Source organism: Pygocentrus nattereri, chromosome 25 (assembly GCF_015220715.1).
Source record: "Pygocentrus nattereri isolate fPygNat1 chromosome 25, fPygNat1.pri, whole genome shotgun sequence".
Classification (NCBI taxonomy): Eukaryota; Metazoa; Chordata; class Actinopteri; order Characiformes; family Serrasalmidae; genus Pygocentrus; species Pygocentrus nattereri.
In genome coordinates, this window is record NC_051235.1 from 42,035 (window position 1) to 60,000 (window position 17,966).

Below are 17,966 nucleotides of genomic sequence, written 5' to 3' on the forward strand. Positions count from 1 at the left end.
GCAGCCCAGTTCAAGGTCAAACCGGACAGAGTGCACTGGACACCGGATTGTGGCAGGGCCATGCTGGATCATTGGGTGAATCACTTAAACTACCCAGCCCTGTGAACCTAAAAGAGGGTCCAAAAAGAGGGGAGGAGGTCTTAAACCTCTCTAAACATTTTACCCCTACAAAAAGTCAAATTAGACTATTAAACAAGGGCTTAAACTTTCATACCCACTCCCAAAATAGACCTTGACATGAAAAAACAAATTGATTTGGACGTACAACAGTACCATAGAAGGCTACTTTTAGCCTCTTACTTTAGATTTGATGAAGGGCCCGAGCCCCTTCCATTCACCCCCAAGTCCGCATGGACTCCGAGGCTGTCTCAGGTACCTAACACCGTGAGAAAGATCATCAGAGCAGATAAATACGTGGTGAAAAACTTACCTTGGAATCATAGAGAGATTCCAAACCTGGACAGGGAGGAACAGCGGGCTCTGAGACAATTTCACTGTGACGTGTCCCTGGTCATCAAACCTGCTGATAAGGGAAGTGTCACGGTGATCATGGATAGGGACGCCTATGTGAGGGAAGCAGAGAGACAATTACATCAGGAAAATTACTATAAGAAGCTCTCTGAACCTATCTTCCTAAAAACAGTTCCAGAGGTTCACAATATCCTGGCAGAATTACGGAAAGGAGGATATATTAACAAAAAACAGGAAACTTACCTTAAGGGCCCTGACAGTCCACGTCAGAGGTTCTTCTATCTCCTTCCTAAAATCCATAAGGACCCTCTGTCCTGGAGTGTTCCTTTTGAAATGCCACCAGGCCGGCCCATTGTATCTGACTGTGGTAGTGAGACCTACGCCACAGCAGAATACATAGAACATTTTCTGAATCCAATTAGCACCAGACACCCAAGCTACATTAAGGACACGTATGATTTTACAGATAAGATCAAGAACATCCACCTTCCACCTGACTGCCTCCTGTTCACCGTGGATATAGACAGTCTCTATACTAACATAGAGACTCCAGCGGGACTGGAGGCAGTGAAAGAGTGGTTCACGCGATACCCTGATAAAAGCAGACCTGACGATTTATTATTAAATTTATTGGAAATTAATTTAACTAAGAATGATTTTGAATTTGACTCCAAATTTTACCTTCAGGTCAAGGGTACTGCGATGGGGAAGAGGTTTGCCCCATCATATGCCAACATATTTATGGCCCGATGGGAGGAAGCGGCACTTGCTGCGTGGCACACCAAGCCTCTCTATTATTTTAGATTCCTTGATGACATCTGGGGGGTCTGGTCTGGAACGGAAGAGGAATTCACACAGTTCACAGACCATCTTAATTGATTCAATCAATCGATTAAGATTAAATACACCTTACACAGGACAGAGGTCAATTTTTTGGACACTGTAACCTATAAAGGTAAGGATTTTCTAAATGACCAGAAACTTCATGTCAAGGTCTATTTCAAGGAAACAGATATGCATGCCCTTCTATTCAAGTCCAGTTATCACCCTAAGCACACCTTTAGGGGTATTGTGAAATCTCAACTCCTGAGGTTTCGCAGAATCTGCACCCAGGAGAAGGATTTCTGGACGGCAAAAGAAATCCTTTTTCAGGCCCTCAGACGACGCGGGTACTCCCGTTCATTTCTTCGGGGATGCCTGGAGGGATATCTATCCAAAAAAGAGAAAGAAACCACAGAGATGATTCCATTGATTACCACATTCTCGAAAGGGAGTGTGGATCTCAATAAAAAATTAAAAGAGAATTTCACCAATTTTACCACGTCTGATGGAATGTTGAATAATCACAGGATAATTTCGGCCTATCGTAAGAATAAAAATTTGAAAGACTTATTAGTACACACCAAATTAACTCCATTACAGGGAACCAAAATCAAACCCAATAATATTAAGGAATTTGAACCCAAACGTTGGATCTCCAATCCAAACACTAAAAACTTATTTTCCATTTGGCCACCCCTAAAACCAGACATCTCAAACTGTGTCTACTTAATTTATTGTAATAAATGTAATGTACAATATGTGGGTGAGACCAAGAATAACTTGGCTACCCGCATGTACCAACACAGGCACAATGTGAGATACGGAAAAGAGGCTCATACCCTGTTGATTCAGCATTTCATCAGACATGGATCGGAATCACTGAGAGTTATGGGACTGGAGTGCAGTCCTCTGTGGTCCCTCAACACCAGAAAGAAAAAAGAGAGGGAATGGATAGATAAACTGGGATCGATGCATCCGGGGGGCCTGAACGAACAGAAAGGGATCATCTTATAATTCTGTGCAGGAACTGAGGGGAATGGAGGAATATGGTTTGTGATGGATGACAGTGGATAGGCCAGTGCATAACACAGGTACCAGACCAGTGGGGTTTCCCTAATTGGCTGGTGGCCATGGGGATTTGGGACTTTGGTGATTGGGGACTATCCAAAGGATTGTACCTGATCCTTAACCCCACCGCTAACCCTAATCTTGACCCTGGCCCTAAACCTAGATTTAATCTTGTCCTTAAACCTAACCTTAACCCTGTCCCTAACCCTAACCTTAACCCCAACCCCCCCCCAAAAAAAAACCTGAAATCAAATCTGCCCTTAAACCTAAAACCTAACCCTAAACCTAGCCTTAACCCTAGTCCCAAAAGAAACCTAACCTTAAACGCTAGCCCTAAAACTTAACCCTAACCCTAACCTTAACCCCTACAAACCCCCCCCAGAAAAAAACCTGAAATCAAATTCGCCCTAAAACCTAAAACCTAATCCTGAACCTAACCTTAACCCCAGTCCCAAAAGAAACCTAACCTTAAATGCTAGCCCTAAAACCTAACCTTAACCCTGCCCTTACCTTAAACCTAATCTTAACCCCAACAAAACCCCCCCAGAAAAAACCTGAAATCAAATCCGCCGTTAAACCTAAAACCTAACCCTAAACCTAACCTTAACCCCAGTCCCAAAAGAAACCTAACCTTAAACCCTAGTCCTAAAACCTAACCTTAACCCTGCCCTTACCTTAAACCTAACCTTAACCCCAAACCCCCCCCAGAAAAAACCTGAAATCAAATCCGCCTTTAAACCTAAAACCTAACCCTGAACCTAACCTTAACCCCAGTCCCAAAAGAAACCTAACCTTAAACCCTAGTCCTAAAACCTAACCTTAACCCTGCCCGTACCTTAAAACCTAACCATAACCCCACCTCTAACGTAAACCTGACATAATCTTCACCCTATTAATACCCAAACCGGAGGAAGTCTGGGGTTGAATTATAAATATGATTCTTAGTCCCTTGTGGCCATAGCCCTAAATCCTAAAAACCCTAACCCTAACCCAAAAAATATAGCCCCTACACAATCATAACTCTGTTCATCTACTATCTAACACCTAAACTAAAACCACAACACTAAACTAAAACACTAAAACAAAACACTAACCCTAACCACAACACTAAACTAAAAACACTAAATACTAAACGAAACACACCACACTACAACACACACTACACCACACCACAGACAGCGCACTACACACACCACACTACACAACACACACTTTCAGCACACACACAGCACACTGCACCACACAACACACCGCACAACACACACTGCACTTCACAACACACCACACACAGCGCACTACACCTCACAACACACACTGCACCACATTGCACACACAACATGCAGTGCACAACACACACCACACCTCACAACACACACTGCACCACATTGCACACACAACATGCAGTGCACAACACACACAGTGCACTGCACTTCACAACACGCCACCACACTGCACTACACACTAACCTAACCCTAAACTTTCAATCTAATTCTTAACATACAAAACCGGACCCCGCCCAATCTGTAGTCAGGGGACCCAACAGTGGGCCCCCCGACTTTAACCATGGATGGACCCCAAACTACAGAACACGAGTTTGGGAGCCCGGCGTTCGTCCTTTTGGGGAGAACGGAGTGGGTGATCCCCTGATGAGGGGATCAAGTACATTGAATACAGCATTAAACCCAGAACCACACCAAAATGAGTAAAGCTTTAGAGGATGGTAGGTTCCCAAGAAAAACATGCAAATTTTCCCAATATGCGAATCCTCCCAATATGCAAATGGGAACAACTCCACATCTTTAAATGATTAGATAGAGACGTAGAACCTTTTGAAAACATGCAAATTTTCCCAAATATGCGAATTCTCCCAATATGCAAATGGGAACAACTCCACATCTTTAAATGTTAATAACTTTTAAACTAAATTAGATAGAGACGTAGAACTTTTTGCTAATAAAACTACACACCTTTTCCAACAATTCTACATCATAAAAACATAAGCATTCACCCTGATGGAATTTACTACTGCTAAGATAAACTAGGCTTACCAAAACCACAATACATTTAGGTGGGGGGAGCGCTGATGGTAGAAGCTTGACTCATCCTACATCTTTAAAGGTAAGGGACGAGGCCGCCATTGGTGTACAACCCCAAACAGGAGAGCCAAAGCGGTAGAAGCTTGGTATCTTCCCAGAAAAATTTCAGTGTTGGCGAACACCAGCCTGGAATTCAAAGGGAAGTTATCCGCCGGCTTGGATCTCCACCCAAGACTGTCTGGGGGGTGACGTATTACACGGTACCTACCTTCCCGGGGCTTGGAGTCGATCACCTGGCAACGGGTGATTGCGGCACGGTTTCCGATTCTGAGGGTCCTGGGAGGCAGTGATCAATTCGCGGCTGGCCCTGGGCCCTTGGTCTTTGGATTCCGAGCTCTGGTGTATGCCAGAGTAGGCCCAAAACTGCTTTAAGCAACCTGTGATGCCCAATGGTGTCAACAAACAGGAGGCTTGGGCACCAGCTCTGATATCTCTGGGCGTTCGAGAGACAGCGATTCGCTCGCGGTGGGGTGCCCTCCTCAGTCTAGTGGTGCACTCCTCTCTTCACCTCTTTGTTCTTTGCCTCGCGAAGCAGTTAAGAAAAATCAAATGTAAATACAACTCTAATTTATCCAAATATAAGGAATAATTCTCTTAGTAAATTAAAAAAAACCTAAAATACCAGGCTACTAGTAGGTGCGCTAATGATAATGTGTCCTAAAATTATTCAATCTATTATCTCACACCTGTTCGTTCTCTGACTTGCCGTTGTGGGAAGGAGAATGAATAGGTGAAAAACATAGGCCAAGTCAGGCCTCGAGGGTGCCCTGCTCAGTCTAGTGGCGCACTTCTCTCTTCACCTCTTTGTTCTTTGCCTCGCGAAGCAGTTAGAAGAATCAAATATAAATACAACTCTAATTTATCCATATATAAGGAATAATTCTCTTAGTAAATTAAAAAACCTAAAATACCAGACTACTAGTAGGTGCCCTAATGATAATGTGTCCTAAAAATTTCCTAAATATATTATCTCACACCTGTTCGTTCTCTGACTTGCCGTTGTGGGAAGGAGAATGAATAGGTGAAAAACATAGGCCAAATCAGGCCTCGAGGGTGCCCTGCTCAGTCTAGTGGCGCACTCCTCTCTTCACCTCTTTGTTCCCCTCGCAAAGCAGTTAGAAGAATCAAATATAACTTAGTCCGAACACAATTATACATACTAAAATAAAATTTAAAAAAAAAGTTTTCCAACAAACAAAAGGAGATTCATCCACAGACGGAGGAACTGAAAGGCCCGATGGCGTGACTTAACAAGCGGTGGCCCGTGCAATACCCTTGATCTTCCTATCTAACCATGGAGGCCCATGGAAATTAAAAAGTCCCATGATTATGGGACTCAGAACTGCCAGAGACCCATGGAAATAAAAAAGACCCAGGCTTATGGGAGTCAGAACTCCCAGAGGCCCAGGGAAATTCAAAAGACCCATGCTTATGGGAGTCAGAACACCCAGAGACCCAGGGAACTTCAAAAGACCCAGGATTATGGGAGTCAGAACACCCAGAGACCCATGGAAATTAAAAAGACCCATGATTATGGGACTCAGAACTCCCAGAGGCCCATGGACATTCAAAAGACCCATGCTTATGGGACTCAGAACTCCCATAGACCCAGGGAAATTCGAAAGACCCATGCTTATGGGAGTCAGAACACCCAGAGACCCAGGGAACTTCAAAAGACCCAGGATTATGGGACTCAGAACTCCCAGAGGCCCAGGGAAATTAAAAAGACCCATGATTATGGGACTCAAAACATCCAGAGGCCCAGGGAAATTCAAAAGACCCAGCACATGGAACTCAGAACATCCAGAGGCCCAGGGGAAATTCAAAAGACCCAGCACATGGAACTCAGAACATCCAGAGGCCCAGGGGAAATTCAAAAGACCCAGCACATGGAACTCAGAACATCCAGAGGCCCAGGGGAAATTCAAAAGACCCAGCACATGGAACTCAGAACATCCAGAGGCCCGGGGAAATTCAAAAGACCCAGCACGCGACTTAAAGAATAACTAAAGCAACTTAGGGCCGAAATTAAGGAATTTTTGTTGGGCCTTGTAGCTCCGTCGCTCCATAACTTCCTGGCTTCATGGGAGGAGCACCATGGCCGAACGGTTAACGCCCCATTCTAAGGACCTAGCGGCCCGGGTTTGAAACCCGGGGCCAGCGGGGGTTTCATTTTTGGCTTGAATTTAACATGGAGCTCCGGAGCTCCGAAGCTCCGACCATCCATAACTTTCCCCGTTACTTCCAGCCGGTTGTAGCATAATGGGGCAGCGCTCTCGGGTCTCAGCTCAGCGGCTCGAGTTCGAAACTCGGTGGGGCCCCTGGTATTTTGCAGAATTTACGAAGATAATTGATTCCTCCCTTCTTTGCCCTAAACTTAACTTTAATCCAACCCTAAAATTTAAGATTATACGTCATAAATGATCTTTGCCCTAAAACCTAATCTTAGACCTAATGCTTACCCTGAAATCTAACCCTAAACCTACCTTTAATCCAACCCTAAAACCTAAAATTAACCCTAATCCTTGACCTTAATCCCTAAACTTTGCCCCGAAAACCTAATCTTAGACCTAATGCTAACCTTGAAATCTAACCCTAAATCTAACTTTAATCCAACCCTAAAACCTAAGATTAACCCTAATCCCTAACCCTAACCCTAATTCACAGGCCTCACCTGGTTGACCTGGGCAACCTATCCGTGTTAACAAAGGGTCGTTTGGGCAGGAGGTAAGTATTCAGCCTCTCTGGGACGCAGGGAAGGTGGTCTGGGGCAAACAGACCTTAAATGAGCACCCAGTCTTCTATCCACACACACCATACCATAGGACAATAAATTAGTCTACACTACAAAAAAAATATTTATATAGAAAATGATTTTTCTTCTTTCAGCTGCTCCCTTTAGGGGTCGACACAGCGGATCATCTGCCTCCATCTTGCCCTATCCACTGCCTCCTCTACTTTCACACCAACCATCTCGATGTCCACCTTCACTACATCCATAAACCTTCTCTGAGGTCTACCTCTTCTCCTTCTACCCAGCAGCTCCATCTCCAACATTTTTTGACCAATATATCCACTATTCCTCCTCAACACATGTCCAAACCATCTCAACCTGGCCTCTCTGGCTTTATCTCCAAACTGCTCCACCTTCACCGTCCCTCTGATCTGATCATTTCTAATCTTGTCCATCCTTGTCACTCCCAACGAAAATCTCAGCATCTTCATCTCCGCCACCTCCAGCTCAGCCTCCTGTCTTTTAGACAGAGCCACAGTCTCCAAACCATATATCATAGCAGGATGCACTGCTGTCTTGTAAACCTTCCCTTTCACTCTTGCTGCTATCCTTCTGTCACACATCAGCCCTGACACCCGTCTCCACCCACTCCATCCTGCCTGCACCCTCTTCTTCACCTCTTTTCTACACTGTCCATTGCTCTGGATGGTTGACCCAAGATATTTTTAGTCATCCACCTTTTACAACGTTTACTCCTTGCATCTTCACCTTTCCACCTGCCTCCCTCTCATTCACACACATGTATCCCGTCTTGTCTCCACTGACCTTCATTCCTCTCCTCTCCAGTGCAAACCTCCACCTCTCCAGATTCTCCTCCACCTGCTCTCTACTCTCACCACAGATTACAATGTCATCTGCAAACATCATGGTCCATGGAGCCTCCTGCCTGACCTCATCTGTCAACCTGTCCATCACCATTGCAAACAAGAAGGGACTCAAAGCTGATCCCTGATGGTTTCAAGGTGAAGGTTACATTTGTCACTCCAACTGCACACCTCACCACTGTCTCATTATCCTCATACATGTCCTGCACCACCCTAACATACTTTTCAGCTACACCTGACTTCCTCATACAGTACCACAGTTCCTCTCTTGGCACCCTATCATCTGCCTTCTCTAGATCCACAAAGACACAATGTAGCTCCTTCTGACCTTCTCTGTACTTCTCTACCAACACTCTCAACGCAAAAATTGCATCTGTGGTACTCTTTCTGGGCATGAAACCAAACTGCTGCTCACTGATCTGGACCTCTCACCTTAGCCTTGCTTCAACAACTCTTTCCCATATTTTCATGGTGTGGCTTATCAACTTTATACCTCTGTAGTTACTGCAGCTCTGCACATCACCCTTGTTCTTAAAAATGGGGACCAGTGCACTGCTTCTCCACTCATCAGGCATCCTCTCACTCTCCAGGATTTTGTTAAACAACCTGGTTAAAAAGTCCACTGCCTTCTCTCCTAAACATCTCCATACCTCCACAGCTATGTCATCTGGACCAACTGCCTTTCCATTCTTCATCCTTTTTAAAGCTGCCCTCACTTCCACCTTACTAATTCTCTGCACTTCCTGATCCACTATCTCTCCCCCCGTTGTCCTCCTCTCTCTCTCATTTTCCTCATTCATTAGTTCTTCAAAGTCCTCCTTCCATCTACTCAACACTCTCTGTTCATTCACTAGTACATTTCCCTCTCTATCCTTTATCAGCCTAACCTGCTGTACATCCTTTCCAGCTCTATCTCTCTGTTTAGCCAAACGATACAAGTCCTTTACTCCTTCTTTATTGTCCAGCCTCTCATACAGCTCATCATAGGCCTGAGCCTTTGCCTTTGCCACCATTCTTTTCGCTATGCGACTAGCCTCACAGTACTCCTGCCTACTTCCTTCATCTCTCTGGTTATCCCACTTCCTCTTAGCTGCCTTATTCTTCTGAATGCTCTCCTGGACTTCCTCATTCCACCACCAACTTTCCTTGTCTTCTTTCCTCTGACCAGTCGAAACACCCAACACATTCTTGCCAGTTTCTCTCACCACCTCAGCTGTAGTTTCCCAGTCCTCAGGTAGCTCCTCACTGCCCCCAAGGGCCTGTTGCAATTTTTCCCTGAACTGCCTGCAACCGTCCTCCTCCTCAGCTTCCACCATCTAATCTTTGGCTCTGTCTTCACTTTCTTCCAATTCTTTGTTTCTAACCTCATTCTACAGACAACCACCCTGTGCTGCCTTGCTACACTTTCCCCTGGTACCACTTTTCTACCACACAATCTCCAATCTCCTTTAGGTGGCATCTCCTGCTAAGGAAATAATCCACCTGTGTGCACCTCCCTCCACTCTTGTATGTCACCCTGTGTTCTTCCCTCTTCTGAAAATACATGTTCACCGCAGCCATTTTCATTCTCTTTGTGAAATTTACAACCATCTGACCTTCCACATTTCTGTCTTTCACACCATACACACCCAGCACCTCTTCATCCCCTCTGTTCCCTTCACCAACATGTCCATTGAAGTCTGCACCAATCACCAATCTCTCCTCTCTAGGGACACCATCTACCACTTCATCCATCTTACTCCAAAATTCCTCTTTCTCCTCTAACTGACAACCAACCTGTGGTGCATATGAACTGACCACATTCGAAATCACACCATCAACCTCCAACTTCAGGCTCATGAGCCTGTCTGACAATCTCTTTACATCCAGAACACTTTTCCCAAGCTGCTCCTTTAGGATTATCCCTACTCCATTTCTCTTCCTCTCTACACCATGATAGAACAGTTTGAATCCACTTCCAATGTTCCTGGCCTTGCTTCCTTTCCATCTGGTCTCCTGGACACACAGAATATCCACCTTCCTTCTCTCCATCATGTCTGCAAGCTCTCTGCCTTTACCAGTCATTGTCCCTCTGTTCAGAGTCCCTACTCTAACCTCCACACTCCTGCCTTTCCTTCTCTCTCGCTGCCTTCTAACCTGCCTTCCTTCTCTCCTCTTTGATAGTCTTCAACCTACAGTAGTCCTATTTCCACCGGCACCCTGCTGGTCAACAGCACCGGATGCGTCGTTGTTAACCAGGGCCTTGACCGATCCGGTATGGCAATCATATTTGTGATCCGCATGATAGTTTTGCGCCGGATGCCCTTCCTGACGCAACCCTCACCATTTATCCGGGCTTGGGACTGGCACCAGAAGTACACAAAGTACACTCCTAATGGCTGGTATAGAAAATGATTATTATCCATAATAATAATAATGGTGATGATGATGGTAATAATAATAGTAGTACTGGTAGTAATAATAACAACAATAATAATAAATAAAACTAATGACCTTTTAAATAATAAATAACTAAATTGGACATGGGACACAAGCCTAGGCATGATCAACCTATGGCAGGCTGCCTCAGATGAAGATGTATAGTGTTCAAAGGCCGAAACACCTGATGACTCTGAGGTACACTAATGATAATGTGTCCTAAAATTATTCAATCTATTATCTCACACCTGTTCGTTCTCTGACTTGCTGTTGTGGGAAGGAAAATGAATAGGTGAAAAACATATGCCAAGTCAGGCCTCGAGGGTGCCTTGCTCAGTCTAGTGGTGCACACCACTATTGATCACCTCTTTGTTCTTTGCCTCATGATGCAGTTAGAAGAATCAAATATAAATACAACCTGAATGCAACTATACATACTAGAAACAATTTTCCAATGAAAAAATAAATAAATAAATAAAAGGAGATTCATCCACAAATGGAGGGACTGGAATGCCCGGTGGCGTGACTTAACAAGCGGTGGCCCATGCATTACCCTTGATCTTCCTGTCCAAGACCATTGATGGGGGAAGTCATTGAATGTTCCCCTAAGAGCTTTTTATTTATAATTGTTCCTATTGTAACTCTTCACCATCGCACGTGTGATATAAACCAGTACCTCATGTGCAAAACTCCATGTGAATTTCAAGCAAAATATTGTTACAACATAAATATCTTTGCTTTTTTTATTTATTTATAATTCTTTATTTTGCTATTCTTTATGAAAGATAGAGTTTATACTTTTTGTCTTATTTTTTTGTTTATGTTTAATATATATTGTCTATATAGTAACACGTAACAAGCTGTAAAAAATCAAGCTTAAAAAATTGTTAAGAAAAAAATTATTGTCAATGAGCGAACATGGAGAGAACGATGGGCAGACATAACATAACTAAACATAGACAGGAAACAATGCGTAGGCCAGAACAAACAAAACGCCAGAGGAAAATACACTACACGAGAACACAAAGATCAGCGACCTCACAGGGGAAGACACAGGGCTTAAATACAGGTTAACAAAACACAGGTGAAAATAATCAAGGGCGGAGTTTGAAAACAAGGGGGCAGGACGGGGAAGAAAAGTACATGAAAATGAAATGAAAACAAGCAAAAACATAACTTTGGGTGTCCTGGTCAAATTCTATGTTTTGTTGATTTTCTATATGGATGTATACATGAGTCCTGGTGGCACCTTCAGAAAATCCAGCCAACATAATAACACTAATGTTACTGGTGTGAGGAAGTGATGAAACACAGTCAGCATTACAGTAACTACATCTGATGTCTCCACCCTCGACTGACAGACCACAGCATCTACGTCCTGTTACTTTAACTTCATTATGGTCTGCGCAGGTCAGAGCTTCACTAGCTTCATACTTTTAGTCAGAGTTCGCACATCCATGAAAAATAAGAGATGATCAGTAAGTATGAGGGGGAGTGCTGTGGTTGCTGAGTTCATGCTGGAGAGCATCCTGATCCATGCTTTTTAAAAAACTCCAGTAAAAATGTTATCACATCATAATTCTCTAAATGTCAAGATCCACATTTCCGGAAATGAAGAGTATTTATTTAGAAGTTTTTCCTTAGCATGCAGTCACTGTAAACTTATATACATTACATAGATGCAAATAGGAAAGGTGTGTCGTTGAAGAACATTTATATGTCAAGACATTTGAGTTCATTCTTATCTTCAATCTTCATCTTCTTAACCTGCCTTGTCCAGCAAGGGTTACGGTTGCAATAGATAGATAGATAGATAGATAGATAGATAGATAGATAGATAGATAGATAGATAGATACTTTATTGATCCCGAAGGAAATTTAGGCATCCAGCAGCAACAACACAATACAGTAGGAAACATATTCAACATCTATCAAACACAGAACAATAGAAAATATATAAGGGTATAAAAAGTTTCTGTACAAGGTAAATAACTATCTGTAGATGGAGCAGTGCAGTAGATTTTTCTAACAGCCAATAAATAAATTCACAGAGTAAAGTGCAAGGTGCAAACGACATTGGTTATAAAAGTGACTGATGTGCCATAGAGATGGAAATAGGGAAAGCAGAGAGTCCCAGACAACCCTGTTCCACAAAAACTTCCTCCAGCTCATTCTGGGGACTCAGACTCAGCTTCTCCCAGGCCAACCTGGAGATTTGATCCTTCCAGCGGGTCCTGAGATGACCATGGGGTCTCGTCCCAGTCGGCCGTGCGTGGTAGGGTGGCATCCTAATCAGATGGCTGGTCCACCTCAACTGGCTCCTCTCAGTGTGGAGGACTAGCAGCTCTACTCCGAGCCCCTCACCCTGTCAAGAGTGTCACCCACTACCCTGCAGAGAAAGCTTATTTCCACCACTTGTATCTGGGATTTCATTCTTTTGGTCATAACCCAAAGCTCATGACCACCGGTGAAGGTGGGAGATACTCCCCTTACCTGGAACGGGGGATGCAGTTTTTTTTCAGGAGGAAATATTTGAATTCTCTCATTTTAAAATAGTGTCAGAAAACATTCTTAATACAAAATCATCTATAGTTCCCTAAAGAACTTTTCACTTGATGGTACTTTAAAGGGCCATTTTTATAAAGGAAAAGTGTGACTGTGAAGAACCTTGTAAAAGTATATAGAACCTCTAAAGAACCTTTATAGAAATTGGTGTAGAACGTTTTTTATATGAAGGTAATTCTTTGAATGTGACGGTTCTTCACACTCATAATCTCTTTTCAAACGTGATTGATTCCTGAGTGTGATTCACGGCCTGAATGATTCATTTCACTGGCAGGTAACCGGCTGTTGCTTTTAACTGGGAACTGGTTCAGTAGGCAGAGAACATGGCCCGTTTTCACAGCAGGAGTAGGAGAGCTGATCTGGGATCAGATTCTGTTATTTTACAGTCACCTTACACCTAACCCTAACCCTAAGAACAGAGTCTGAATCACCTCTCAGAGAAGCTTCATAACTACTGAATCAGGAGACTTTGTACCTCAGAGTAATGAAGAATGTTTGTTTCCATTCTTACTGTGAAAGCATGTTTCAGCTTTTATTATAACTGAGCTGAAGTGGACAGCGTGTGTCTCTCTCTCTCTCTCTCTCTCTCTCTCTCTCTCTCTGTCTCTCACACACACACACACACACACACACACACACACACACACTCACACCACGCCTCTTTCTCCTCCCTCTGATCCCCCGACTGGGTCAGTCTGTGCACTTTGGTCCCTCATATGCCTCCCCAATGACAAAAAAAACTCATCAGCCCCCAACAACTCTGCTAATCCTGACCAGCGACTAAAGTCTAGACACACACACTACACAGACGCACATTGAGAAACAGAGACACATCATTTGAACAGAGAGACATAAATTGTGTAGTGAGCACAACAATCTTGTAAAAATGACCTGGAAGTATGCAGTATTTTTGGGACTTGGAACGTTCCTGTGGTCTGCTCTGGGGAACCAGAATGGAAATGGTTGGACTGAGGGAACTAGTCAAACTGAGGGGCCTATGGGACCTTGGGGACCTGGGGACACTAAAGGACCTAAAACTGATGGGACTGAAGACACTGGAGGAGCTGATGAAACAGATGAAACTTGGGGAGCTGGAGAAACTGAAGGAAGTGGAGGAGCTGGACAAACTGGAGGAACTGAGGGAGCTGGGGAAGCTGGGGCAACTGGAGGAACTGATGGAGCTGGGGAAGCTGGGGAAACTGGAGGAAATAGTTGGACTGGCAGATTGCTGGTGGTGCCGATGGATGGCAGCCACTGGATTGGGATGAAGGCCATGGCAGAGGAGCTGGGCCGCAGGGGCCACACAGTGGTGGTAGTGATGCCAGACATCAGTATACGGTTAGACTCTGGTAAACACTACATAACCAAAACGTTCCCTGTACCTTATGGACGAAAAGCACTCAAGGAGCTGCAGACCCGTAATATTGAGGTCATGCAGAGCACATCACTGCCCCTACTGGAGAGAATCAGCACCCGAATCAGCAACCTAAAAAAGTTTGCAACCTACCAGCAAGACACCTGTGAGGCGCTACTGTTCAACCAGGAGCTGATGGACTTTCTGAGAGAGCATAAATTCGATGCTGTGCTGACCAGTCCAGCTGTGCCAACTGGAGCCATTCTGGCCTATAATCTGTCTCTGCCTGCAGTCTACATGCTCCGGGGTTTACCCTGCGGAATGGATGCCACGGCCACGGCCTGCCCTGACCCTCCCTCCTACGTCCCGCGCTTCTTCACCAAGAACTCTGACCACATGTGCTGGAGCGAGCGGGTGCTGAACGTGTTGGTGAGCGTGGTGGAGCCGGTGCTGTGTAAGGTGATGTACTGGTCATTTGAGGATCTGGCATCCCGCCTGATGCACAGGTCCATCAGCTTGGTGGAGATCCTGAGCTCCGGAGCGTTGTGGCTGCTGAGGTACGACTTCACTTTGGAGTTCCCCAAACCGCTCATGCCCAACATGGTGCTGATTGGTGGGCTGAACTGTGCCGTCGCGAGAGCCCTCAGCCCGGTGAGTCCTGCACACAAACACCCAGTCAGTCGGAACCTTTACTGCCAGCTAAGAAAACCCGTTTAAATCTCTCTGCTCAAAGTCCGTCTTTCATTTGAAGATTCTGAGGAGATTTTAACACCAGGCTGTTTTAGAAACCGTCTACATCTCTGTAGATATAATCTGCTCAATAGCTACTGAAGAATCTGGACACTGCAAATTATCGCAATCCATTCAATCATGTTTAATGAACGTGTTTATTTAACGTAACATTAAATTAAAAAAAAAAAACAGGGAACTGCCTCAAATCTGATGCTTATATTTTCATTTTATTTATTATTGATTTTCACAAAAAAAAAAACATTTTTTCACCACCCACCACAACTTCTCAAGCTTAATACAAGCTAAAATTTCCCAGACCCACCCATCCTGTGTTGGAGAGGAGGCACACTTCAGTAGAACAGCCCATGTTGCTAGCAAGGCAGTAAAGGCAATAACCTTTTGCATCACGTTTGTTTTTTATTTAACCAAATGGTGTTTTACTCAACTGGTGACCTGTCCAGGGTGTGTCCTGCTTTTCACCCAGTGACAGCTTGGATAGGCTCTGGCACCCCTGAGACCCAGAAGGAGAAGGTGTGTGTGTGTGTGTGTGTGTGTGTGTGTGTGTGTGTGTGTGTGTGTGTGTGTGTTTTACTCACACAGACAGCAATCAACCTGTTTGAAGTCAAAGTCCATCATTCAAAACAAGTCCATTAATCTTCAGAGTTGTGTTTGTTACTAATCACCTTCACAGCTTTAGAAACACATTCTTAGTGAAATAAACTGGATGCATTTATAGCTGCAGTTCCCCCTTTTTCTGGGGCAGTCGTGGGCTGGAGGTCAGGGAACCAGCCCTGTGACCGGAACGTCGCTGGTTCGATCCACTCAGCCGACGGTCAATGATTAAAGTGCCCTTGAGCAAGACACCTAACCCCCAACTGCTCCCCGGGTGCCATGGATAGGGCTTCCCACCACTCCGGGCAGGTGTGCTCACTGCCCCCTAGTGTGTATGTTCACTAGTGTGCATGCATGTGGTGTTTCACTGCACGGACGGGTTCAATGCAGAGGCCTAATTCCACAGCGTGGAACACAGTCGGCTGATGGTTCTGAATTCTAATGTAAAGGCCTGACCCAGATCTGCTCAGACAAGCTCCTGATGGAGGGTTCATGTTCCAGAATAACTCGAGATGGTTCTGAACATCATCATCAGACCGGGAGCAGATCTTTTATGTTGCTGGTGGATCTTAAGTTACTGTGAGTGTGTATTTCAGCCACATGCAGGCCCCTCAGAGTGTGTCTCACAGCAGACCACCTAAGAACCAGTAAAGCAGTGCTCTAGGATTTTAAACGTCAAAATTTTAATTACAGTAATAAAACTATCGTGTTACCTCGTTTATGTTCTTTTGTTTCAAAATGTATTGTAACTCGAGTAAACAGTAAATAACTCTGTGCTCTGCTCGTCGCTGATTGGGTGAAAACCCGCGGCCATCCTGCCTTTTTGAACCTTTTCTCTTTCCGTACTTCCAGCGCTGTTTCTCGTTGTTTTCGGTCAGTCAGTGCGCACGCGCGGACCCCGACTTCGAAGAAGAGTGGAAAAGCTGAATCTGATCGAGCAGCCGAGCAGCCGAGCAGCCGAACTGCCGAGCAGCCGAACTGCCGAGCAGCCGAGCAGCCGAACTGCCGAGCAGCCGAGCAGCCGAGCTGCCGAACTGCCGAGCAGCCGAGCAGCCGAGCAGCCGAACTGCCGAGCAGCCGAACTGCCGAGCAGCCGAGCAGCCGAACTGCCGAGCAGCCGAGCAGCCGAACTGCCGAGCAGCCGAGCAGCCGAGCTGCCGAACTGCCGAGCAGCCGAGCAGCCGAGCAGCCGAACTGCCGAGCAGCCGAGCAGGTGAACCGTCGAGCAGCCGAACTGCCGAGCAGTGGTTCAGGTTTTTTCACACCTGCTGTTTTGGTTCAGACCAAATAAGGGAGGCGTGAAGCCCCTCTGCTCTTTAGACCACTTTAGTGTAAGTCCTATATGCGTGTGCTGCATTTGTATGTTATATTTATACATTATGTTGTAGTTTTTTTCCTCTGTCTTTTCATCAAATACTCTTAATCCAACATGTTTAACGCGTAGAATCACAAACATTCCAATCTCAAACACATGAAGTGCACTTTACCCTCAGACCGAGCTACTTAACCTTCGTCCTGTAACAGCAACAAAACGCCCTGCCTGTAAAGCAGCCAACAACCACAGAGGTGGAGCCTTTATCTGACTGAGCAAACCGTGAGTCACAGCTGAAATCCTTTCACCCCTGCACACAGAGAGACAGAGAGAGGGGGGTGAGAGAGAGAGACAGGGAGACACAGAGAGAGAGAGGGAGACAGAGAGAGAGACAGAGAGGGAGACACAGAGAGAGAGAGGGAGACACAGAGAGACACAGAGAAAGAGAGAGGCACAGAGAGAGAGAGACACAGGGAGAGAGACAGAGAGAGAGGGAGACAGAGAGAGAGAGAGAGAGAGAGAGAGACAGAGAGGGGGGGTGAGAGGGGGTGGGTGAGAGAGAGGGGGGGTGAGAGAGAGGGAGACACAGAGAGAGAGAGAGAGAGACAGAGAGGGAGACACAGAGAGAGAGAGGGAGACACAGAGAGACACAGAGAAAGAGAGAGGCACAGAGAGAGAGGGAGACAGAGAGAGAGAGAGAGACACAGGGAGAGAGAGATAGAGAGAGAGGGAGACACAGAGAGAGAGAGACAGAGAGGGGGGGGTGAGAAGGGGTGGGTGAGAGAGAGAGGGAGACAGAGAGAGAGAGAGACAGAGAGAGGGGGGTGAGAGAGAGGGAGACACAGAGAGAGAGACACAGAGAGAGAGAGAGAGACAGAGAGGGAGACACAGAGAGAGA

The 17,966-nt window shown here is 45.3% G+C and overlaps 1 protein-coding gene across 1 annotated transcript in view; it reads left to right on the forward strand.

The window, feature by feature from the left end:
* The first annotated feature begins 13,812 nt into the window (after positions 1–13,812).
* LOC108414284 (UDP-glucuronosyltransferase-like) overlaps positions 13,813–17,966 on the forward strand; it is a 20,699-nt gene continuing 16,545 nt past the window's right edge. Inside the window, exon 1 of the mRNA XM_017687116.2 lies at positions 13,813–15,063. Coding sequence (XP_017542605.1) covers positions 13,945–15,063 — 1,119 coding nt within the window. The 5' untranslated portion in view covers positions 13,813–13,944. The remainder of the gene's footprint in view (positions 15,064–17,966) is intronic.